The 26,382-nt window shown below is 36.1% G+C and overlaps 1 protein-coding gene across 1 annotated transcript; it reads left to right on the top strand.

Moving 5' to 3' along the window:
- The first annotated feature begins 1,193 nt into the window (after nt 1-1,193).
- On the top strand, nt 1,194-24,761 carry CCDC112 (coiled-coil domain containing 112). The gene is made up of 10 exons (XM_036280235.1): nt 1,194-1,310; nt 7,708-7,829; nt 11,586-11,707; nt 14,484-14,573; nt 17,253-17,328; nt 17,930-18,323; nt 21,242-21,655; nt 23,087-23,182; nt 23,882-24,000; nt 24,370-24,761. Exons 1-10 carry the CDS (start codon nt 1,194-1,196, stop codon nt 24,398-24,400), a joined length of 1,581 nt encoding a protein of 526 aa, XP_036136128.1. The 3' UTR covers nt 24,401-24,761.
- The last annotated feature ends 1,621 nt before the right edge of the window (nt 24,762-26,382 follow it).

Here is a 26,382-nt window from a genome sequence, read left to right as displayed (position 1 = left end):
GGGTGGACCTTAATCCAATGAGAGCTGTCCTTATAAGAAGAGGAAAATTTGAACACAGAGACACAAACACACAGGGGAGTAGACCATGCAGAAATGAAGGCAGAGACTGGAGTAATGTTTCACAAGACAAGGAACACGACTAATTGCCTGCAACTGCAAGAAGATAGGAGAGAGCATGGAACAGATAATCCCTCTGAGCCCCATGAAAGAAACCAACCCTGCCACTTGAGCTATATTACACATTTTACATATTTTTAAAAGAATAAACCAAAAAGAAAATAAAAAGAGAAAACACTGAAATTGAACACAAATACGATAAAAAGAACCTAACTATATACAAATTGATTTTATAACCACACAGAGAAAAGACAGATTTCAGAAAACCTTTGAACACAATATTCTGGCTGGATATACTGTCCAGAGATATTCTAAGGAGAAAAAGAACTGAAAAATGATCTGAAACTTCTTTTAGTAGGTTTACTGTTAGTGGTAATGTTAGAATTATAATTTGAAACAACGTAATTGTTGCAAGAAAAAGCAAGTAAGTAAATATGTTGATATTCTAAGTTAGAACCCAGATTTTCAGTGTAAGAGAAAAGAAATGCAAATATATAAGATGTTAAGGAAAGACAAAAACCTCAAGTCCTGTGGCATTCCTGTCTCTGGTATCTGATAGTGTGGGGCATGCTCTATTTTGTTTCTTTGAAAAGTGAAATATAGTTTATTGTTCAAGCCCATCAATAATACTTTTTCATTTAAATTCAGTTTCACCAGCACTTAGTAGAAACCCAGAAAGAAGTTTATGCAAAATATCCTATATATGACAATAAATTTAAGTATGAGAATGCAAGAAAATGAATTTTCTTAGCGGTCAGGGAACGGGCGAGATGAGGTGTCGAAAGATTTTGCTGAATAAGAGTAGATAAGTTCATGGGAAAGTTATACACACCCTCAGCAGAGCCAAACCCACCGCCAACTAACCCGCGCCCCGCCTCGTGCCCCGGCCCCGCCCCCGCCCCGCCCTGTTCCACCCGCCCCGCCCTGTGGCCCGGCCCCGCCCCCACAACCACGCCCAGCCGGGCATCCCGACCGAGCCCGGCAGCGCACAGAACCGCCTGCAGTGCTGGGAGCTCCCTGCGCCTGAACCCCAGGGCAGGGTGGTTGCAGCGGCCGGAGCGGCTCGTCCAGGAAAGATGGCCGCCCTGACTACGGTCGTGGTGGCGGCGGCGGCCACCGCGGTAGCCGGGGCTGTGGCGGGGGCAGGCGCGGCCACCGGGAACGGCGTGGGAGCAGCGCCGGGGCCGCAACAGGTAAATCGAGGAGGATCGGAACCTCTCTGGCGGCGGGCGTAGGCCCGAGGGGCCTGCAGGCCCGGGAGGCGGGATGGGCCCCCGATCCTTGCTGAACAGGTGTCCTCTGCAGCGCGGCCCGGGAGGCGCAGTGTTAGCCTCCCTTTGCTCGAGGCCTGGCGCACCCTGGGCGTTGCTCTTTGTTCGCCAGGGCGTTTAACTGCTTTTCCTGAGAGCCACCTCCGAGTAGTTTTGGAATCGAAGATGACCTGGGTGGAAACCCTGGCTCTGTTGTTACCTAGTCCATGATAGGAACATACTTATCCTCCAGGCGACTCAGGAAGGAATTCTTTCTTCCCTAAAGAATTGGAGCTGGTAATATGCACCTCCCCGAGCTGTGGACATTGTGTCTGGGAATCCCCTGGTACAATGCTTGGTTGGGGAGAGATTTCATGCAGAGTAATTGGTGGCTGCTCTATTATTGTACCTGTGCTGTGAACACAAGGTGGAATCAACTGTAGGATGGTACTAGGCAGATGTGTTTCCAAAGATCCTTTTGAGACCCCTTTCTCCACAGTGAGGACCGGAGGATCCAGGAGAATTGTTGGATCCAGTTGCTCAGGCCAAAGATCTTGTGGACTCTTATTCTCTCATACCTAAAGCATGGGCAATTCCTGTCTCTTCCACCTTCAGAATAAATGCAGAATCCCACTCTTCTCAGCACTACCCTTGTCCACACCATCATTTCTCCCTGGCTGAAATACTTTCCTAATTGGTTTCTATTCTTCCACCTTTGCCTTTCTAAAGTATTCTCAATAGCCAGGGTGATTCAGTCCAGTAATGTCACTCTTCTGCTCAGAAGACTCCAAGAGGATCTTGATCTCACTGGGCCTATGAGCTGTCCCCTTCCCCCTTCCTGTCACCTCATCTCCAGTGCCCTGCTCTGAGTCTGTTGCAGCCATTCTGGCTTCCTGGTGGTCCACCAGACACACCAAGCACTCTCCTACCTCAGGAGCTGTGTGATTGCTATTCCCTCTGCTTAGAAGCTCTTCCCTATGGTTAGCACTGTCACTGCCTTCAAATATCTTTGTTCAGATGCCATCAGCTCAGTGATTCTTTCTATGACCTCCCCAAACTGAATCCCCTTACCCAGCACAGCCTGTCCTATTTTCTGGTTTTCTTTTTCTTCATAGCACTTATTACCATGATATTACATATTTTATATCTATTTTTTAATGTCTTTCTTCATCCACCACCCACCCTTGGGAATGTAAACTCTATAGGGGCAGAAACTTTTATTCACTATTGTATTCCCAGCACCAAGAACTGTGCCTGTTTAGTCCTGGAACATAGTAGGTGCTCACTAAATATTTGTGGATTAGTCTAAACCTGAAGGAAGGCTGTTATGAACTGAGGACATGTTTCATCTTTTTCTTCCTCTAAGGAAATACAGTGTCTTTACTTCTGTAAATTCAAGAAATTCCATCTCAGGCAAATTTTCTCACACATCCTCTATAATTCTCTTTATTATTCTAACTCTGGCCCAAATGACTCAGGAAAAATATAAAATACATAAAAATACATAATATGTAAAGTATTTTATAAATACTTTAAAAATATTTTTTAAGCCCTGGCTGGTTTGGCTTAGCAGTTAGAGTGTCGGCCAGCGGACCAGAGAGTCCTAGGTTCGGTTCCTGTTAAGCGCACGTACCTCGGTTGCCATTCCTCCACGGTCCCTGTTGGGGTTGTGTGGGTGGCAACCAGTCGATGTGTCTCTCTCACATCAATGTCTCTCTCTCTCTCTTCCTCCATCTCTCCCTCCCGCTCTACCTGAAGATAAATGTAAAAAACGTCCTTGGGTGAGGATAACAAACAAAAAAAATTTTTTTTTTAATGTTTGACCCTAGTGTTTAGGGGGTTTAGCCCTCTTGCTGGCTTTCTCCATGAAACCTTTCTGCTTTACTTTAGTTCAAAGTGATTTTTTTTTCTCCTAAATTCTTATAACCATGTTTCACCTCATGGTCTGCAGTTCTCAAAGTTGCTTAATATTATTACTGATGTACACTTTTATCACTCCACTATGGTGATTCTCAGAGGTTTGCCTTCCCAGGGGTTGGATCAGAATCACTGTGGAGCTTTTTCAAATGTTGTATCAGCCCCTGACATTTTGCAGTGTCTCGAGATATTTTTGGTTGTTCCAGTTTTGGGGGTGCTATGGAGAAGTTGTGTGTGTCAAAGAACAGCCCCCCACAATAAAAAATTATCTGGTCCAAAATATTAACAGTGCTAAGGTTAAGACACCCTGCTTTATACCCCCTCACCACTTAGAGGAGGCAGAGCCTCATAGTTGACAGTTGCAGCGGTAATGGAGTAGAACTCCTGAAGGGTGTTTGGGTTTTAAAAAAAGAAATTAGAGCCCTGGCCAGTTTGGTGCAGCGGTTGGAGTGTCGGCCTGCGGTACAGAGAGACCCGGGTTCGGTTCCCGCTAAGGGCACGTACCTCAGTTGCAGTTTGTCCCCAGCCCTGGTTGGTCGTGCGGGTGGCAGCCACTCGATGTGTCCTTTCACGTCGATGTTTCTCTCTCTCTCTCTTCCTCTCTCTCCCTCCCGCTCTATCTGAACAAAAAATGGAAAAATGTCCTCGGGTGAGGATAAAAAAAAAAAAAAAAAAAAAGAAATTAGAATCTCTGCTGTACCATATTGTGCTTTTAGAGGAGTTTAACTATGTGTGATCCACCTTTGTACTCTCCCACACACAACAGTACACTCAAATTCTATAGTCTAACACCAAACTTGAATATTTGTTATATGATTACATGAATGAATGTTCCTACAGACTCTAACACCGAAACCAACTAATGTTTTCTTAAGATAATTTTTCTGATGACAACCTCATGATATTTGAGATGTCCACCAAAATATCTAAAGTTCCCATTTTAGTCTTCTAGGGCTTCCATGACAAGATACCACAGACTGGGTAGCTTAAATAACAGAATTTTTTTTTCTAGTTTTGGAAGCTGAGAAATTTAACATCAAGGTGCTATCAGAGTTGCAAGACCTCTCTTTCTGGCTTGTGGACAGCCACCTTCTTGCTATATGCCTGTGCACATGCAGAGAGAGAGAGAGAGAGAGAGAGAGAGAGAGCGAGCGAGCTGGTGTTGTCTCCTCCTCTTCTTATTAGGGTACTAGCCCTATTGGATTAGGACCCTATCCTTATGACCTCATTTAACCTTAATTACCTCCATAAAGGCCCTATCTCCAATTATAGTCACAAGGGAGGTTAGGGCTTCATCATATGAATTGGGGGTGGGGGCACATAATTCAGTGTGTAACAGTTCTCTTAAATTACTTTGGAGTGATTATCTTTGAGGATTTAGCAATACTTTATATTGTATTTTATCCTATAACCTTCGTAGGTTGTGGAATCCTATAACATTCTCATTTATTATGAAAAATAATAATGTACTCTATAGTTTTTAATATTTGTATATTGTTTGTTTATATTTCCCCTCATCCATTGCCTTCCAAGACTGAAGACTACAAATATCTTTATCCTCGTCTCAAATGCCATTTCCCACTTGATCACCTTAGCTGCTGAATTCTGACTTTTTGGGAAATAGCTCTAATAGTATCACACTAGTGTATGGTTTTGTACTAGGATAGGGCTACATCTTCTGTTGGTTTTTGTTTGTTTGTTTGTTTGTTTGTTTCTAGTGACCTCCTTGTGATGGTCTATATTTTATGACACTTTACAGTGCCTGGAGTAGCCTTTCAGTAATAACTACATTCCTTCACTGATTTGAAATGATAACTCAAAACAGTTTTTCTCTAGATCACACACAACCATAGGACTAAGTGTAAGTCCGGGTATAGTAGACTGAAGAATGCACACCACCCCCTGCCAAAGATAGTCACATCCTAATCCCTAGCACCTGTGAATATTTGACCTGACATGATAAAGGGGACTTTGCAGATGTGATTAAATAAAGGATCTTGAGATGAGTAGATTATCCTGGATTATCTTCAAGGTCCTTTTGAGAGGGAGGCAGGAAGAAAGAGCCAGTGATAGGAGATGTGATAATGGAAGCAAGAGGATGAAGTGATTTGAGGAAGGGACTAGGAGCCAAGGAATGAATTTGGCCTGGAAAAGTTGAAAAAAGGATAAGAATGTGTGTTCTTCCCTGAGCCTCCTAACAGAATGCAGTCCTACCAACATCTTAATTTTACTCTTGACCTCCAGAACTGTCATAGTAGCAACAGGAAATTAATACACCAGAGAAGACCTGAGTAGGCCTGGGATTTTATCTTTGGCTGACCTTGAAACTCTTTGCAGAAAGGAAGTGAAGGGTAGAGATGTAAACTGCTGTCCCAAGTGTTGAAGGCATGTGTGGCATGCCCACAGTTCCCTTCCTAAAGCTGATTGGTTTAAGACATCTAAGAAAATCTCTGACCCAACAAATCATTAGCTGACAACTAAGCTAACCAAGCAGAGTTCAGTGCCATACAAACAGAAAACAGACTTTACTGAATTTGTTCAGGAAAGTGACTAAACAAACAGCAACAACAACAAACCTTTGGGGGAAAGAATCTCATTTTCAGAGTTGCCACATTATGTTATTTAACATGTCCAGTTTTTAACAACAGCAACAACAACCAAAATGGTCCACATAATTTTTTTTAAAAGTCAGTAAGGTAGACTTCCCTAAGGAAGACTACATGTTGGACGTAATAGACAAAGATTTTAAATAATCTACTTTAAATATGTTAAAAAAACAAAACAAAGGAAATCATTTCTAAAGAACTAAAAGTGTGATAACGATGTCTCAGCAAATAGAAAATCTCTATAAAGAGATAAAAATTATAACAAAGGAATTAAATAGAAATTCTGGAGTTAAAAAGTAAAATAACCAAATGAAAAATTCACTAGAGGGACTCAACACTAGATTTAAGCTGGCAGAAGAATCAGTAAACTAGTAGATGGGTCAATTCAGATTATCCAGACTGAAGAACAGAAAGAAAAAAATAATGAAGAAAATGAACAGAGCCTCAGAGATCTATGAGACACCATCAAGCATCATGTATAATGAGAGTCCCAGAAGGAGAAGAAAGAGGAAGGGGTAATATTGGAATAAATAATAGATGAAAATTTCTCAAATTTGATAAAAAAAAAATTATAATCTATATGTTGTTGGAACTCAGCAAACTCCAAATAGAATAAACTCTGAGAGATCCATATAATGAAACTGTAAAAAGGCAAAACCAAAAAGAAAATTTTCACATACAAGGGATTCTCAGTAGATTAGTGGCTGGTTTCTCATCAGAAACCTTGGACTCCAGAAGGCAGCAGGATGACAGTCAAAATGCTAAAAGAAAGAACTGCCAAGCAAGAATTCTATGTCCAGCACAATTATTCTCTAAAATAAAAGTCACTACATTAAACTACAAAGCTTCTATATAGCAAAGGAAACCAACAAAATGAAAAGGCAACCTACTGAATGGGAGGAAATATTGGCAAATCATGTATCTCATAAGGGGTTAATATCCAAAATATATAAAGAACTCATACAACTCAATAGCAGAAAAACAATATAATTAAATGGGCAGAGGGAACAAATTAATATTTTTCCAAAGAAAACCTACGAATGGCTAACAGGTACATGAAAAGGTACTCAACATCATTAATTACATCAAGGAAATGCAAATTGAAACTACAGTGAGATATTACCTCATACTTGCTAGAATGGCTGTTATCAAAGAGACACGAAGTAACAAGTGTTGGCGAAGATGTGGAGGAAAAGGAACCCTTGTGCACTGTTGGTGGGAATGTAAGTTGGTGCAGCCACTATGAAAAATAATATAGAAGTTCCTCAAAAATTAAAACTAAAACTACCATATGATCCAGTAATTCCACTTCTAGGTATTTGTCCAAAAGAATCTAAAACATTAACTGGAAAAGATATATGTACCCCATGTTTATTGTAATATTATTTACAATACCCATCAATGAATGAATGGATAAAACTATCCCCTGAGAAATTCCATTATTGACATTTCATCTCTGAAAAAAAAAAAATTCTACCTTCATCTTTTACCTTTTTTTGTTGTTGTTAATCCTCACCATAGGATATTCTTTTCATTGATTTTTTTTTTTTTTTTTAGAGAGAGTGGAAGGGAAGGAGGGGAGGGGAGAGAGAGAAGGAAACATCGATGTGAGAGAGACACATCAATTGGTTGCCTCTGGTGCATACCCCGACTGGGACTGGGGATCGAACCTGCAACCCAGGTCCATACCCTTGACCAGAAATCGAAACCATGACCCTTTGGTATGTGGGCCGACACTAGCCACTGAACCACACCAGCCAGGGTTATCTCACCATTTTTAATATTGAGGATAAATTTGTTGTTATTTTTTAATGCAGAATGATGGCTGTTTTGGTACGTCAGGTGGAATTCATCCTTGTCAGCTTCAAAACTGGAAACAGAAAGCTAGTCGGCCTAAGAAAGCAGAATTCATACGCACAGCAGAAAAATTTAAGAATCTGTAAGTACAAGACCATTATCTTCAAATAACATTACTAACCATTTTATTATGAATACAGTATAAAGTTAATTCTACTCCACCCTGTCCAATCTCACATTTAGTTACAAAATTCTGGTCACTAGCCTTTCGAAAATAAAACAAGAGAAAGGTGGGAAGTGTGAGATAGTATTTAATACACAGTTAATTTTAAGTACAGTTATTTAAATTGTATTTATTTTTACCATTTTGAACCAGTGTATTTTAAGGGAAACAAAACAACAGATTGAACACATTTTCACTTAACAAGGTAAGCACTTGGTAAATATTCTTGAGTGAGTGAATAATTTTAACGAAAAGCCTGTGCTCTCGAATTATTTTTTGAACTGTCCTTTTATTTGGTCTCCCTCCCTTGTTCTCTGCCCCTTTCAGATTCGTCAGCACCTTATGATTAGGCTAATTGAGAACTTTTAATTTGTAGTGTGTATTTTTTCTTTAAATAACTAGTGGTATGTATTGAATGTTCAGTGTTGCCAGCTCCACATGACATGATACATATCATGAGGAATGATAAAAGAATTAGAACTCAGAGCACTGGGCCCTACTCTGTAATTGAGAACTTTATCAACACACTGCTTTGAAGTTATACAGTATCAATTTGCTAAAGAACCCAGGGTAAAGGAAACTTGTAAGAAATGATCTCTGGACAAGAATTAGAGGCAGTTGTCTGTTTAGAAATTCTACCAATAGAAAAGTATACTGTTTGAAATTTGAAAAATTATACTATATTATAGTTTTGGGAGATTGACTTCTCAGTTGCATTTACATAATACTTATATAGTACCTTTGATACTCAAAATTTGGGAATATACAGTTTTCTTTTCTTTGATTTCCAAAATGTATTACCTTAGATAAAACTGGACTCTAGGTTAGGGGTTCCAGTTATGTTTCTCTCTAGATAGTAATCTACCAAACTGTTAATGTCCATAGATATAGCAGAACAGTAGATTATGCCAGTATTGATAACTTGTCTACCAGTATGTACCGCTTTGATTAGGCTTTCTTCATCTGTTATAAGGTTTTAGAAAAACTCATTGCAAGAGTATTAGAAAAATCCACTGGCAGAATATTTCTACCCAGCAATTCTCATTGCATACAAAGAAAAAAAAACACAGTTTATAATATAATTCTGTTTTATTTTCAGAACAGGTAGTATTATTCACATGGTTCAAAAATCCACACATATCAAAGGGTACAGAGTGAAAGGTCTGTTTAACCCGTGACCCCAGACACCCACTTCCCCTCATCTCACACAACCACTAGTTTTAGTTTCTTGTGTATCATTCCACACATATTTTATAATCTGTGCTTATAAGGAAATAAAAATACATATTCATATTTTGTATTTTTATGTAAATGGTAACATCTGTCCTGGATCTTGCTTTTTTTTTTTTTAACTTAAGAGGAATTAATGATCTTGCCAGGTGTGATGATGGCATTTTAGTGATGTAAGTCAAATATCTATAATTTCTAGAGATGCACACCAAAGTATGTTGGGGTGAAATTACATAATGTAGTGGATTTAATTTAGAATACTTAAGCAAGCAAAAAAAAAAAAAAGAAGAAGAAGAAAAAGAAAGAAAGAAAAGAAAAGAAAGATAGATTAACCAAGAAAGGAAAAAAGGTAAAATTATTAAATCAGAATGATATGAGGAATATAGTATCATTTGAGGGTATACCAGGGGAGTAAATATACCATTTTCTACTTTTGGGTATGACTAACATTTTCATATGAACGCTTTGTTATAAAAAGAGTTTGTCTTGGAGATCTTTCCTTATCATGGAACACAGTACCACCACATTGTAGTCCACTGTATGATTGTGACATAATTTATTTAACCTATCACTTAGTGATGGATGTTTAGTTTATATTCAGTCTTTTGTTATAACAAACAATGATGTAATTAATTGCAGTATTCATGTAGGTCCACATTTTGCATATGTGTGAGTGTATCTTTAGGAAATATTCCTAGAAGTAGAAATGTTGAGTCAAAGTTATGTGAATATTTGTGTGCTATATTGCCAAATTGTCCTTTACCGACAATTTACAATTTCACCAACAATGTATGAGAAGACCTATTTTCCCTCAGTTTTGTCATTAGAATCCATTATTTAATTTTTTTTTTTTTATCCTCACCCGAGGACATTTTTGCATTTAGCTTCAGATAGAGCAGGAGGGAGAGAGGGAGGAAGACAGAGAGAGAAACATCGATGTGAGAGAGACACATTGACTGGTTGCCACCCCCACAACCCCAACTGGGGCCGGGGACAAACTGCAACCAAGGTACGTGCCCTTAGCTGGAACTGAACCTGGGTCCCTCTGGTCCGAGGGCTGTTGCTCTAAACGCTGAGCCAAACCGGCCAGGGCAGAATACATTATTTAAACTTGTGATTTTTTTGCCAGTCTGATAGGTGTACAGTGTTACCATGGTATAGTTTTAATTTTCATTTCTTCTGTTGTGAGGTTGAGCATTTTTTCATATGTTTGCCAATTTGCCTCCATTATTATCTTTTGAATGTCTTTATAGGTTACTATTTTGACTCCAGAAAACATAAATTACTTACTGTTTTAATATATCCTGTGTTAATGCTAGAAATTTCCATTTGATCATAATAATTTCCCCACCCCCAACTGGAGCCTCTATGGGCTTCCCAGTTTTCAGCACAAGACTCCAGTAGCCACCCTTAATCCATTAGAATTGACCTGCAGGCTGAAATCTATTTGATATCTCTGTTCTACCCATTGCTTCTTCTTGGAAAGACAAGTGCTAAGTTATGATCCCTTAAGTCTTTGAGGCAGCCAGGTAGGGCCTGGAGCAGTCTCATCTATTTTCCCAAGTATGCCTTATAAATATCAAAATTTTCTCCTGTGTGCCAAAGTGAAAAAGTTTGGGACCTCTACCTTAGATAATCGCTCCATCAAGTTGTATGAAATTAAGTCAATGGCCAGAGATACTCTGCCACTTCTTAAATCCAGGATTAGTGGAGAGGTGTTAATATTAATTTCCATCTTCTGGGAGAAAGAGGACAGGTGTTGAGAAAATAAATTTCTTTGTCCAACAAAAATAATTTCTTGATAGTACAATAGTACAGTGTTTGTTTTGTTTTACCCCAGGATTCAAACTAACATTAGACTTTCTTACTGGTAGATAGACTAAATTAAAGAAACTTTGAAGTAAATGTAGGCAATATCCCTTAAATATACTAAAATTTCTGTTTTCATAGATGGTTTGTCTCTTGAAGTTTTAGTTGTATTAGTAATTTGCATTTCCATAGTACATTTTTACTGTGTAAAGACCCCTTTTACATACTATCTGATATAATGCTAACCACAGCCCTGCTAGGTAGTGAAGAGCTGTTATCACTTACATTTTAGTGACGAGGAGGTTCATCCCAGGAAGGTAAGTGTCTTGGTTCAGGTTATAAAGTTAACAGTATCTTCTATTGAAAGCAGCCATCAGCAGTTGCGGCCACTCTCAGGCCACAGGAAGATCAAAGCGAATTTGTGACTGCATTTTCTTAAATTAACACTTTATAATTTAAATTACTTGTGATTTTCATTGAACGTAATTCTTTCTAACTACTTATAGTCATTATATTTTGGCTTTTTAGATGAATGAGTCCAAATATAATGTTCTGATTATTATAAGTATCTTCATATTTTAAATAATTAAAAATATATTTAAGTCTTATTTATACCATTTGTTTCTTTTCCTAAAGAGTTATTAACATAGAAAAAGATAAACACAGTCATTTCTACAACCAAAAGGGTGACTTCAGAATTGAGCATAGTATGCTGGAAGAATTGGAAAATAAATTGATTAACAGCAGGAAAACAGAAAGTAAGTTGAGTTCATGATGAACAAAAACTGTTGAATGCTATAAAGTTGTAGTACTGTCTTGTGCTTTGTATTTGTACATTGACTTATATTTTATATCAAGATACTTTCTAGTTAGTAATGAGATGGTCTCTTAGGGATATGCATTTATTTTGTCAAGTTACTATTTAGTAATTCTGGCTGGATTGTTTTCTATGTATTTCTTACAATTTAATAGGAAAAAGAGGATTTTGGTTTTTGGTTGCAAACTACTTAATGTTATTAAAATTTCTTAAATAGAAATTAATTCCTGGGCTGTGTGGTCCTAGCTCATTACCCTGTTGACTGGGATTAATGGACTAAGAAAAAAGCCACAAAGTCAGAACCCATACTTAATAACAGTGTGAAGTGATCAGGTCACATAATCCCGAAAACCTGAGTTTATTTTCTGTGATGTAACACCTACCATTTCTATGTCAGAGGAGCTGTCCTGTGCATTCCATGAGATGATATATAAAAAATCCCTCAGATTGTACAGAAAATGTCTTGTTTGCTATGAATATCAGTCATTGTTAATGGAATACTAAATGTTTGTCTTAAAAAAGAATTCTACAAGAATACCTTGTTTCATTGTAGAGTAGATTTTAGATATTGAAAAATTCTTAGGTTATAATAAAAAAAAACTGCTTAGCATTGCTTAAAGGAAAAATAATGCTTATCAACTAAGCTTTATAAAATACTGACTCATATAGAAATTATATTGCTTATGGTAATTCCTTATAGCCAATTAAAAGAAATTCTTTGTAAGTTTTTTTCTTTCAGAATATAAGACTGCACTAGTTTAAAAAGTCATCTTTTGTCAGGTAGTGGCAAGAATCATTCTCCTTCTTCTATTTGAATGACAATAGGACCTAATATAAAAACCAAGTTTTGCTCGTCCTCTTTGATTGGTAGAGAAATCTAAACATCCTTTGTTTACTATTTCTTAAATTCCCTCAGTTCTGAGAGGCTGCTTTCTCTCAGTTATGCCACTAACTAGAATGTCTCCATTCTCTGTATTTTAAATCACTTCATTTTCTCTTTTTAAGGCAACTTTATTTTTATCTTTTTATTTCTTTTTCTGCTACACTTTTGCCTCTCTTTATTCACACTTTGTGTTTATCTTATCAAGGAGAGGAAGGAATGCATTTAGTATAAGGATATATATTACATGTATATATACATATGTATATATACATGTAATATATATCTAATATATATTCCATATTACAGCCCAGAGGTAGTAAATACCTTTTCCTTACCTCAGATATCATGCCATAATTTTAGCCTGCGTTTATGTAACATTGTACTTAAATGATTTGCCTATATAGAGTGGCAGTTCCAAATGAATCAATAAAAGATCACTTGCCCTATAGTGGTGTTGCTGTAGCTGATCAAACTGTGGCAAAAATGAAACAAAAACACTTTCCTAATTAACTTTACTAGAGAAGTTTCTTGACTTAAAGTTCCAACAGTGAATAAGACCCTATAAAAATACACTGGATAATGTTTCTGCTTTTCTGAAACACTTAAATTTTGATTTAAAAAAACAAAACAAAAACAAGCCAAAGTTACATATACATATTTGAGGTTTGTTTTGGATATTAGCACTGGCTCCAGGCTTATAGGTAAACTTAAAAAAAAAATCGCTTATAAGGACTTTTAGACAGTGCTTCACTCATGAAAATATATATATTTTTAAATGGAGGGACATAAATAAAGTACCCAACGATGATAAAATAATATTACTATTATATACTATATTATACAAATATAGATGTATGAATGTCAATATTTAAATAAGTATTAAAGTAAGATTATTACTTCAGAAAGGGAATATGAAAAAGGAATCCAGTCTTTCTGCTGCTGACATAGAACATCTGAAGAGACCCTCTTCTCTTTTTCAGGCTTTTATTGTGGGCCCAACATTTCAGGCTGGTTCTTTGGATGAGCTTGGCAACCTATAGCGTAGATACCACTGAATGGCACTTCATCAAGGCTGTGACAGTAACACTAGTGGGTATCACCAGTTCCTGCTCAGAGAATGTGGTTAGATTGAATTCATTCTCATTAGGAAGTTTGTCAGTATTTATAGAATTAATATTGTTTAGACAGTTTAATATTCCAAAAAAAGCATTGATATCTATTTCAAATTCTATTTCTATAAATTATAACAAAGTAAAAACAAAAGAAAAATCTATTGAGTGAAACATGACTAAGCCTAAGCTACTGATCCATATATTTAAAACAGTGTCCACGCTTGGCTGGTGAGACTCAGTGATTGAGCATTGACCCAAGCACCAAGAGGTTGCTAGTTTGATTCCCAGTCAGGGCATGTGGCCAGGTTGTGGGCCAGTTCCCCAGTAGGGGGTGTGCAGGAGGCAGCCAATTGATGTTCTCTGTCATCGATGTTTCTATCTCTCTCTCTAAAATCAATAAAGAAAAAAACAAAACAAAACAGTGTCCAATAACTCAGTCTCCACAGAGGAAAATAAAAGACATTTCCTTGGCACAGGTTATAGTAAGATTTAACCCATTGCGCTTTTAAGTAATGGAGGAAATTGACAGTTGTTTTATTTAGAGGAAGGGTACTTATTAAAATATGCAGGCTGTTTTGACACTTAAGTAACCATCTTTTCATTATTTAATTGCTCTTGGCTATCTTTTACTAAGTGAAGATGATCTGTCTGAGGTGTGGAATCCTGAATTGTAACCATGTTTATCATAGAATTATTTTAAAGCACATACTTCTTCCTTATAGGAGCAAAAATCCAGCAACAATTGGCCAAAATACATAACAATGTAAAGAAACTTCAGCATCAGTTAAAAGATGTGAAGCCTACACCTGATTGTAAGTACATTTAGATTTTCTATTCTTTCTTATGTATTAGTATTTTCTATTATTCATTAGAAAAATGTTTTATTTTTCTAATACATATTTTTCTATTTGGCATTGACGAAACTAAGCCCTACTTTATTGGTTAGAGACTAATAAGGATACATTGGAAAATTGTACCATCTGACATTTACATAATTTTTTATATTTAAAATGCTATAAATCCTTTCCTGGCCAGGTGGCTCAGTTAGTTGGAACATGCTTCTATATACCAAAAGACTGTAGGTTTGATTCCTGGTCAGGGCACACACCTGGGTTGCGGGTTCAATCCCCAGTTGGGGCACGTATGGGAAGCAATTGATCGATGTTTCTCTCTCACATCAATGTCTCTCTCTCTTTCTCCCTTCCTTCCTCTCTAAAAATCAATAGAAACATATCCTTGGGTGAGAATTTTTTTAAATACTATAAATCCTTACAAATTATAAAGTGGGCAGAACAGATATTAGGGTCATTTATAGGATCGAGAATCTGTGTTATGGAACAATTCAGATTCAGCCAATGAAGAGGAAGAAAGACTGATTTCCTGAATCTTTTTTTTTTTTTTTTTTTTTCCTCACCCGAGGACATTTTTCCATTTTTTGTTCAGGTAGAGTGGGAGGGAGAGAGAGGAACAGAGAGAGAGAGAGAGAAACATCAATGCAAAAGGAACACATCGAGTGGCTGCCACCCGCACAACCGACCAGGGCCGGGGACAAACTGCAACCGAGGTACATGCCCTTAGCGGGAACCGAACCCGGGTCCCTCAGGGCCGCAGGCCAACGCTCTAACCACTGAACCAAACCGGCCAGGGCGATTTCCTGATTCTTAACTTCATGGTTTTCCCATTGTTTGCTTTTTTAAATTATTGCCTTTTAGAGGCATTTCGAATACAAAGAAATGGTTAAATATTATTGAGGCAAATACTAGGCATTTGTGAAAAACAAAATTATATCCTTACCTCTCTTACATCAACATTCATTCCTGAAGGATCGAAGCTGTCAAGTGCTCAAGATGAATGAATTTAAGAATCAGACAGACGTTGAGTGAAATTCTTGATCTATCAGTTATGTGATTTTAAGCATGTTACTTTATTTTTCTGAGCTTTTTACTTTATCAGCTCTAAAATGGAAATAACCTAACTCATAGGTTTGTTGGGGGCATACAGTAAGACAGTGCACATAAAACACTTGTGCATAGCATAGTAAGCACTAAAAAATGGCAAATATGAATATTAGAGTTTGTTCAATTAATACATGAAACCATAAAAATACTAGAAGAGAACATGGGTCAATATTTTTATGATTGTGTTATAGTTTATAAGAATAACAAAGATCAGAAACCATAAAGAAAAAAGCGACTACTTAAAAAACACATATGTAGCTGGTATAGCTCAGTGGTTGAGCATTGACCCATGCACCAAGAGGCCGCCAGTTCGATTCCTGGTCAGGGCACAGGCGCAAGTTGTGGGCCTGATCCCCAGTGGGGGGCATGCAGGAGGTGGCCAATAAATGTCCTCTCTCATTGATGTTTCTATCTATCTCTTCCTCTCTCTTCCTCTCTCTCTAAAAAAAAAAAAAAAAAGTAAATTAAAACACACACACACACAAACCCATAAGCAAAGTTAAAAGGCAAGTTAGGAAAATATTAGTGATATATATGTAACTTGAAAAGCTAATATACTTAATATATAAAGAGTGCCTACAGATTAGAGCCACAAAGGTAAATAACCTACTAGAAATATGGGCAAATATAAAGTCCATTTTATAGTGAAAGAACTATATAACACATAAAAAAAAGTGCGTAGTCTTATTAATGATCACAAAATAATGTCCTAAATCAATGACTGTAAATGTTTACCTTTCATTTTGGAAATGATTAAAAGTACCTGGGGAAGAGCACTCAGAAACTGTAAGCTGGTAGAACTTCTTTGAAGGACAATGTGATGGTATTTAGCATACTGGAAAATATGCATAGTTTTTTATTTAGCATTTCAAGTTTTATCAATTCTCTTCTAAAATATTTATTTGAGCATGCAAAAAATATGTGCAAAGATATTTATTACAGTATTGCATCTTTTTTTAAAATATATTTTTATTGATTTTTTTTAGAGAGGAAGGGAGAGAGAAACATTGATGTGAGAGAGAAACATCAACCGGCTGCCTCCTGCAAACTCCCCACTGGGGATTGAGCCCACAATCTGGGCATGTGCCCTGACTAGGAATCGAACTGGGACCTCTCAGTCCATTGGACGACACTCAATCCCCTGAGCCACACCAACCGGGAAGTATTGCATTTATTTAAAGGTAATCAGTTGGAGAATTACTTAATGAATTGGGGGTTGATTTAGATAATAAAATAACATGTACCAGTTAACCACAACATTGTTTTAATAAAAATTTCAAATGACAAAATAGTGTATGTAGTATGAAACATTTTTTTGTAAACAATAAAAATATTTAATGATATGTGTACATAGGAAAAATTTTTAATAAAAAATTATAATCATAAAGATTAGCTTTTTATAAGCACATTTTTCTTTTCCTTTAAGCTAAGAAATATTTTAAATTATGGGAACAGTTGTTTTTTCCCCTCATATTTAATTCTTAGTCATACTGAAATGATATAACATAAGTTTTCTTTTTTTCTTTTTTATAGTTGTTGAAAAGCTCAGAGAAATGATGGAAGAAATCGAAAATGCAATTAACACTTTTAAGGAAGAGCAGAGATTGATGTATGTTTTAAATGCATTTTAATATAAGATTATTGACCTATATATATATATATATATATATTTCCAATAATTCTCCACTAGGTTGTTATACATAACCCATTTTATTGTAATATATTTAATATTAGTCTTACACAAAAGCAACATAACACCTTTATTCTTTTGTTTTAGGTTTTAGATTGCTTTCCATGTTTATTATTTTTCTTTATTGATTTTTAGAGAGAGAGGAAAGGAGAGGGAGAGAGAGAGATGAGCGAGAACATCCATTGGCCGTCTCCTGGGGATCGACCCACAACCTGGGCGTGCCCTGACCTGGAATCGAACTGGCAACCTCTTGGTGGTCAACCACTGAGCCACACTGGCTGGGGCTTTTCATGTTTAAAGTGAATTTTCATTTATATCTGGACACTGTAAAATCTCATAAGAATTTGAAAGATTTTTTTATTCTCTGAGGAAACTCAAGACTTAGATTTATAAATGTTAATAACGTTAAGTGGAGAAGATGACATGAAAAGAGCAATAAATTAAATAAGAGGAAAAAAGTAAAGGGTTAATGTGGATTGATTTATATCTAATTATTCAAACTTTGTTTGTGAAATTTTAGCTATGAAGAGCTTATTAAAGAAGAGAAAACAACTAATAATGAGTTGAGCGCCATAGCAAGGAGAATGGACGCGTGGGCGTTGGCGAGTTCGGGAACAGAGCAGGCTTTCAGAGCAGGGTCAGGCAGAGTTCCTGTGGACACAGTAACTGCACCGAGCACTCTTCCAGAAGAAGTGGTAGATTTTGAAAAGTTTCTTCAGGAAACAGGAGGGCGACAAGGGGGCTGGGATGATTATGATCACCAGAACTTTGTAAAGGTGAGAAACAAACATAAAGGGAAGGCGACCTTTCTGGGAGAAGTTCTAGAACACCTTCCTGGAAGAACACAGCATGAAGTTCAACAGCATGAGAAATGGTATCAGAAATTTCTTGCCCTGGAAGAAAGGAAAAAAGAGGTAATGATAATTATAATAGCGGTTGTCATAGAGATTGTTTTTGTGTATTTCTGTGTTCCAGGTACTGTGCTAAACTCTTCACATTATTAACTAAACAACTTCACGAGGCATATTGCAGTTTTTCATCCCATCTTATACAATGTGAAACAGGCACTGAGAAGTTAAGTAACTTAACTAAAGGAACTACAGTTGTACTTTCTCAAGGCCAACATTTCTACTCTAAGAAATAATAGAGTGGGCCAGAAAACTTCTGATTGTGGGCAGAACCCTCTGTGTCCACCAGAAATGTGGGAAATCAAGATCTACTCAGGTGTTTGATAAAAGGCATCTTACCAGCAAAGGCCACATGGTTTTCAACAAAAAATGAAGAGGCAATAGAAAAAAATTATTTGGCTCTTCAAAGTTTCGTTGAGATTTGGAACTTTAGCCCTATTGCTTATTTGAAAAGACTTGACATTTTGACTACCCCAGAGAAAAGAGGAACACTTAAGTGTAGCAAATATCTAAAAAGTACAGTTTTCACAAAAATATTCTTCTGGCCCTGGTTTAGTTAGGACTTAACCTTGGCACAGTTGACTATTTGGGCTAGGTAATTCTTTGCTGTGACTACTGTTGTGTGCATTGTAGGGTGATTGGTAACATTCCTGGCTTCCACCCACTAGATGCTAGTTACAAAAAAAATGTCTCCAGACATTGCCAAATGTCCTCTAGAGGACAAAAATTACACTTACTTGAGAACCATGGGTTTAGATACTCAGAGTCAGAGTCACATTTTTTGTAGAGTTCAGCTATTATAAACTTCAACTCACTTGATATAACAGCAAAAGTATGACTATTGAACAGATGACATACCTAAGGAGCATTAAAGAAATAATTGATTCCATGTTTAGTCTAAATTTTTAGAGGAAATAGCTTGGGTTTATTGTTTCATCTCTCCTAAATAAGTTAAATATAGGAAGATTTAAATTTGGGACTTCAAGAAATATTTTGAAACATAAGTCATTTTAAGAATTCAAAAAAACAAGCCATTAGGAATTTTTTGGCCTTTTTTTCTGGATACTGAAAACATGGAGTCCCTGGACCGACAAAGTGGCCTTTGCTGGTAAGATGCCTTTTATCAACTGGGAACTTGTTGGAACTTACCAGTCCCCAGCCATAGACCTAATCCAAACTCTGGGGGTGGGGCCCAGGAATCTGTGTTTTAACACATCCTCTAGGTTGTTTTGTTATAAGCTAAAGTTAAGAACCACCTCTCTAGGGAGAAAGAACAGACATAGTGCCTCATTTAATAAAGGGAAAGCACCTTGATTCTAGCTTACTCTTCTTATTCCCATCCACTGTTCATGATACCTGAAGACTGATTGAATATAAGGGTGAGGTAGGGCAATGAAAATGGAGGTGCATTTACTGAAGTAGGACATGTTGGAGGAGAAGAAGGAAATTGGGGAAAGCATCAAAATGTAGTTTTAAATCTATTCAGTATAAGATCCTGAGTAGGAGAGTTACCATTTTTTACCTCCATTTGCCTAAATGGAGATACTTGTTTTCAGACATGCTCAGGACTTTCTGACCAGAGTACTGTTGCTTATCTTATTCTCACTTACTGGAAAGTCCGTGCTTTCTTTCCCCCTCAACTCCCAGCTATCAGATCTGCCCAGATAAGATGCTGCTTCCTTTTTGCCCAGTCAAACATAAGTAGTCCCTTCCAGAATTTCCTACTAACACTTTATACCTCTTTCATGATGTGCTATAGCACTAGATATATACACTATAATATATTCTGGTATTTATGCATATATCTTATTTCACCTAGAACAATGCTATTCAAACTTGGTCCATGGACGGGATGTTAGTTTGCAAACTGTTTCTAGTATTCGGTGAGATAAAGTGATTGAACTAGAATCAATTATCCAGTTGGCACACTATTTAGTTCAGTTTACTTTTTTTACAGAAAACTTTCTCATTGAACAAAACAGTACATTGATTTACATTCTGGCATGAATCCCTGATATTGTTGTGGACTGGCATGTTGAGTAGCACTGTACTAGATGGCATTTGGTATTACTTTAATCATCTATTATCCCTGTCACATTGTCTTGTATAGAGTACACATAAGGATTTATAGAGTAAATGATACACCCTGAGGAAAGATAAGGGAGTAGTTTTCTGACTTGAGGGTAAAGGAATTCAGTGGATATATCCTTATGGCATAGAGAAGGTTGCTAGTATTTTAAATAATCTTTACAAATCCTATGTAGAGCAATGAAGCTAATTTGCTTTTATTTTATTTTATTTTTTTTAACACTTATGAAGCACTATGTCCCAGGCACTGCCTCATTTTATCTTTACAGTGTCCCTGCTTCAGAGGTATTACCTACCACTTTTATAGATGAGCAAAATGAAGACAGAGTACTTTAGTTATTCATCCACGGTTACACCTAATAAATGGCAAAGCTGTGATTTGGCCCTAAATAGCCTTGCTTCAGAGCCCATGCTCTCAACCACACCACTCTTAATTCCTCTTCTGATGTTTGAACAAAGAAGAGACACCCAGAAAAGATTCTAAGCCTAGAAAGGGGATGTGAAAGCATAAGTGAGATGATCAGAGGAAAAGGATGTTTCCCATGAACACAAACAAATGAGGTGAAGTCCCTGTGAATCTGGGGGTTAAGAGAAAATGAGGAAGGCCAAAAGAATAAGTCTTTATTCTGTGTTTTAACAGACAAATTAATCTTTTAAAACAGAAGTAGAAAATATTGCACTGGTTAAAAAACAAACAAACAAACACTTGGAAACCTAAGCAACCAGCATCCTGCAATCAATATTTTTTTCTAGAAAGGTGGACTTGAGGTTGTATTTCAAAATGCTTTTGGTTGTTAATAATATATTTCTCTTGCTATGTTTTCTTAATCAATTAGTCTATTCAGAATTGGAAAACTAAAAAGCAACAAAAAAAGGAGGAAATTTTCAAGTTAAAGGAAAAGGCAGAGAACATAGCTATGCTTTTTCATAATAAACAAGAAGATAATCAAAAGCAAAAAGAGGAACGAAGAAAGAAGCAGAAATTGGCAGTGGAAGCTTGGAAAAAACAGAAAAGTATAGAAATGTCAATGAAATATGCTTCCCAGTTGAAAGAAGAGAAAGAGAAAGAGAAAAGGCAGCAGAAAGAGCGCCAACGCCAGTTTAAACTAAAATTACTACTAGAAAACTACACCCAGCAGAAGAAAGAACAGGAAGAATTTTTAAGACTTGAAAAGGAGATAAGGGAAAAGACAGAAAGGGCAGAAAAAAGGAAAACTGCTGCTGATGAAATTTCCAGATTTCAAGAAAGAGTGAGTAAATATGTTTCCTAAATAGTTTTTCAGTGCTATATATAGATGTATTAATTCCAGATTCAGTTCAGGAAAAACTGAGTGCTTCTGATATACTAGGCTTCTTACCTTCCCAAACGAGTAAGCCACGCTCCCTCCTTTCTCATAAATTACAGTCTAGTGGGAAAGATAGATGTGCAAGTAGATTTCTGTATGATGTGGTAAATAGTGTGGTGATTGAGGTGTGGACAGAGAATTTTAGGAGGTAGATATGCAGGGAGGGACGCTTACTTGCCACAGCTACTAGTTTCAAAGAGAAATGATACTCGAGTCTGGAAGGAGACGAAAGGGGAGGTCTTTCCCAGCAGAGAGAATAACATGAATGGTAGCTTGGAGGAGTGGAACAGTGGTTTGTGGAGGAAGCCATAAATACTTCAGCATTCTAAGGGCCTCCAGTGGAAGATGGGAAGCAGCAGGAGACAGGGCTAGAAAGGTAGCCCCTGCCAGGGTACCTTTTCTTTGCCAAACTGACTCGTTTTTCCCCACAGGTGATTTCCTTACTTGTTCACTGTTCATCTCCCACCATAATAGAAGTTCCACAAGGGCAGAGGTTTTGTCCTTTTGTCCATTCCTATAGCCTATACATTGTAGGTACTCAATGTATACTTAAAGGAATCAAGGTTATTGCTGAGAGGTAGGATTATAAGTGATTTTAAACAAATATATACAAAAAATGCTAATCAAAGACAGATTATAATCTTATCAGACAAAGTGGAACTCAGTTCAAAGAGTATTAAAAAGACAAGCAAAGCCCTGGCCGGTTTGGCTCAGCGGTTGGAACATCAGCCTGCGGATCAGAGAGTCCCGGGTTCGGTTTCTGCTAGGGGCACGTACCAAAAAAAAAAAAAAAAAGACAAGCAAATGTATGTACTTTAAAATGAAAAAGTGTACAAATGAGATATAACTGTTATGACTATAACCATTATTAAATGTTATATGCATCAGAATACATAGTAATGATATTCATAGAGCAAAAATAACAAGTCCAAAAAATAGACAACACATTATTAGTGGAATTTCTTTTAGTCTCTATTAATAACAGTAATCTCCCTAAATAATAAAATACCCCAAATATGAGAGATCTAAAACCAGTCATATCTGAATTGATAAGTGAAAGTGGGCTTAACTCACCTATTAAAAGAGAATGAGTTTTAGACTGAGCCATAAATAAGAGATACCAAAAAGAAAGTGATTCCAAAAAGATGTGCATGTATTACATTTGTATTTAAAAGAAAATAAAGCTTTTACTCTTATTGGAAAAGGTCAGTATTGAGGGAATATTGATATTTAAGGTGATTTAAGTTTACTTCCAATCAACTATGCTTTGAAACAAATTCTACTTAATTTTAGTTTATTAATGTTATCAATTTTTTGTTGATATATATTTTTTAGGATTTACGTAAACTGGAATTGAAAATTCTTGATAGACAGTCAAAGGAAGATGAAAAGGCAGATAAACAAAGAAGACTGGCAAAATTAAAAGAAAAGGTACTCTGTACTGAGATTAATTTATTTTTATTTTCCTAATTCCTTGATTTGTAAGGATACAAACATCCATTTTCATTATATCCAGCTTTTTTTCTGTATCATCTTTTTTGAACTTTATACTTATTTAGCATAGCTTAGTACAATTTAAGCAACTATTATTTGAATTCTGCCATTCACATTATAAATGCCTCATTTTCTTTTATCCTAAGTTCTCTCTTCCTACTCTGTTCTTTTCTTCCTTGTTTCTATATAAGCCTCTATTTTAGATCTGTGGCAGCTAGGAGCATTGCTTAATCTCAGTGGTGATTCTCATAGCTAAAAATATAGGTGATGCTCATGGGTAAAACAGAGAACTAACTGGTGGTGATTTATCCTAAATTTATTGTCTAGCTATGTCACTATCACACTTCGCTGCATCATATTTCTCTTGTAATAGAAATAGAATAAAATAATTGAACTAGAAAAAATAAACTAAAGTAACAGTTTATTAATAGATTGATATAGTCCAAATTTTATTTTAACTCTGTGAGCACAATGAGAAGTTGACTGAAGAGGTTATTAACAGTTTTATTATTCAGTTAATATCAAGTATTTTTCTTAAAACTGCCATCTTAGTTAAGATCCTTACTAAGGATCTTACAAGTACAAACTTAATATTTCATATATATTAACTGGCGCTTGTTTTACTTCTGATTATAGGTTGAAAACAATGTTAGCAGAGATTCCTCTAGGCTTTACAAACCTACCAAAGGTTGGGAAGAACGCACCAAAAAGATAGGACCAACAGGCTCTGGGCCGCTTCTACGTATCCCACATAGGTAAAAAGGAGTTTGAATGGGTGTTCACTTTATAATAATTTAATAACTGCATGTTTATATTTGATGCAACTTCTGTCTGTATATTATAGTTTACAGTAAAAAGTTGATGAAAACCAAACATATATATTTTTTAAAGTTAACATTTAATCGGTGCAACTCACTCTTGCGTTGACCCACATTCACTTGGATGTGTGTACTTTTCACTTCTTTCACAGTGGCACCCACACCCTGGCCTCCTTTTTCTCTACCTGTATAAAACTTTGTTTTATTAAAACAGTTAAACTAAAAAAAAAAGTTAACATTTAATTAGTTAAGATTTTTAAAAAATTTCCCATGAATTTATAATTGCTCTTCTCTTCTTCTCCTTAGGGCTATTCCAACCTGGAGACAAGGAGTTTAGAAAAGAATACGAGATAATGAAATTGGTATTCAGTTGAAAAGAATGTATGTTAGCATATTCAGCTGCAGCAGGACAGAGGGACTAACCATGTGTGTTAAATATCACTAGCCTAGACAGACTGATTTATTGTGTGGTATGTGAATTGATAGGTATTAAGTTCCAAGTGGTATTGTTATTAGTATTTCCTGTTTATACTAAGAGGGTATTTAATGTGTATGTTGGCCTTTTATTGATATGAAAGTCTTTTGAATAAGTTTATGTTACAAACAGTATTTCATTTAAATACTCAGAACATTTCAAAGATATTTTGTTTTTGCCATGGCACAGCAAAATAAATTAGGACAATCACCGAGTGACATTTTCAAACCAAAATTTTGTAACATTTATATTTGAGAAGTAAGTTAGCTTGAGTAACAAAAATGTAAAGTTTTTTTCTTGTTGTTTGAGTTATGAAATAAGTTAGTACAATTTTCTAAGTTTGACAAATTAGTACTTTATCAGTTATTAAATTTTGTGTAATATTTTATATTTGTTTAAAGCATGCTCTGTTTTATAAAAAGAATATTTATTTAAAAAATACACCTCACACCTCATATATACTTTATTATTTGTATTATTTATAGAATCTATTTGGTTTTCTTTAGCTTTTCCAAATTTCCCGTCAGCCTTTCTGGACTTCGCACATTTATAAAACTTGTTTTTCACCTCTTCTTGTCTGATTCAGTTGTCTGCTTTTGTTTGCCTCAACATATTTGGTCAAAAGAGTTCATTTTAAAATCTCCAAATTTTTGTACATGAAAATACATTGTAATAATTCGACTCAACTTTTATATTATAACATCTTAGTTCCTAATTCTAATTAGTTCTCATTTTATAGGAACATTACCAAAAATATAATAAATGTAGGAAACTTATTTTTTTATGACTTTTGTCTTAGAGTATCTTTAATTATGGCTTGATACATTTAGGTCAAATGACTCAGAAATTTACTGTGAGTAGTGGTCAAAACCTTTTCTTATTTCACACTATTTAAAGTAGATATAACTTCCAAAGGAAACTGAATTCTAATTATATAGTTATTGGAGCAAAATAGAATTAACATAAAACATCCTCAATCAGGAATGCCCATATTTGTAGTACTCATTTTCCATGATTTTTTAAAATTATTTGAGGCTTTTTAAAAATAAAATATATAATAGGACAAGGGAATTTAAAAACAGAATTGAACAACTCGAAGATAGAGAAAAGTAAAGGTATTTATGCACTGTTTACTAACATGTTGCTTTTGCACACAAATGCAGCTTTCAATTTCCTGCATCCGAGGTAAGCATCCGAGGCAATGTGATTCTTATGGGATTTTTTTTTATCCTCACCTGGAGACATTTTTTTGCATTTATCTTCAGATAGAGGGGGAGGGAGAGAGGGAGGAAGAGAGAGAGAGAGAGAAACATCAACCTGAGAGAGACACACATCGACTGGTTGCTACCCTCACAATCCCAACCGGGGCTGGGGACAAACTGCAACCGAGGTACGTGCCCTTAGTGGGAACCGAACCCGGGTCTCTCTGGACCGCGGGCTGACACTCTAACCACTGAACCAAACCGACCAGGGCAAATCTTATGGGGTTTTTTGGCTTTATTTTTATTTTGTTTTTCAATAAAAGAAGGCATGGAAGTTTCTTTGAAGAAACCAGTCCTTCTAACTGAATCTAAAATGAATGAGGAATTTGTTGTCTGGATCCTTTATATAGACTGTGTAGAATAAACATAATATAAAAGTCTTCAGTTGCAAGCACATAGAAGAAATGTCAAATAAACATTTCTTATGTTGGTTTTTAAAGTATATTAATAAGAAATTTAGAATAAACACTAAAAGAAAAATGTTATAAAGCACCCACAATTCCATCATCCCAGACTAGCTTTTTCCAAAAGTATACCTACATATTTTTAAATAACTACAGTCATAAGGTACAGTTTAGTTAC

The sequence above is a fragment of the Molossus molossus genome, unplaced genomic scaffold, assembly GCF_014108415.1.
Source record: "Molossus molossus isolate mMolMol1 unplaced genomic scaffold, mMolMol1.p scaffold_m16_p_3, whole genome shotgun sequence".
NCBI lineage: Eukaryota > Metazoa > Chordata > Mammalia > Chiroptera > Molossidae > Molossus > Molossus molossus.
Note: the sequence above shows the minus strand (reverse complement) of the source record. Positions and strands in the feature narration are given on the sequence as shown.

Coding starts and splice junctions, on each gene's coding strand:
- CCDC112 (XM_036280235.1), top strand. CDS start 1,194: ATGGCCGCCCTGACTACGGTCGTGGTGGCGGCGGCGGCCACCGCGGTA. Junction 7,830..11,585: donor GCAGAAAAATTTAAGAATCT/GTAAGTACAAGA, acceptor CTTTTCCTAAAG/AGTTATTAACATAGAAAAAG. Junction 14,574..17,252: donor TGTGAAGCCTACACCTGATT/GTAAGTACATTT, acceptor TCTTTTTTATAG/TTGTTGAAAAGCTCAGAGAA.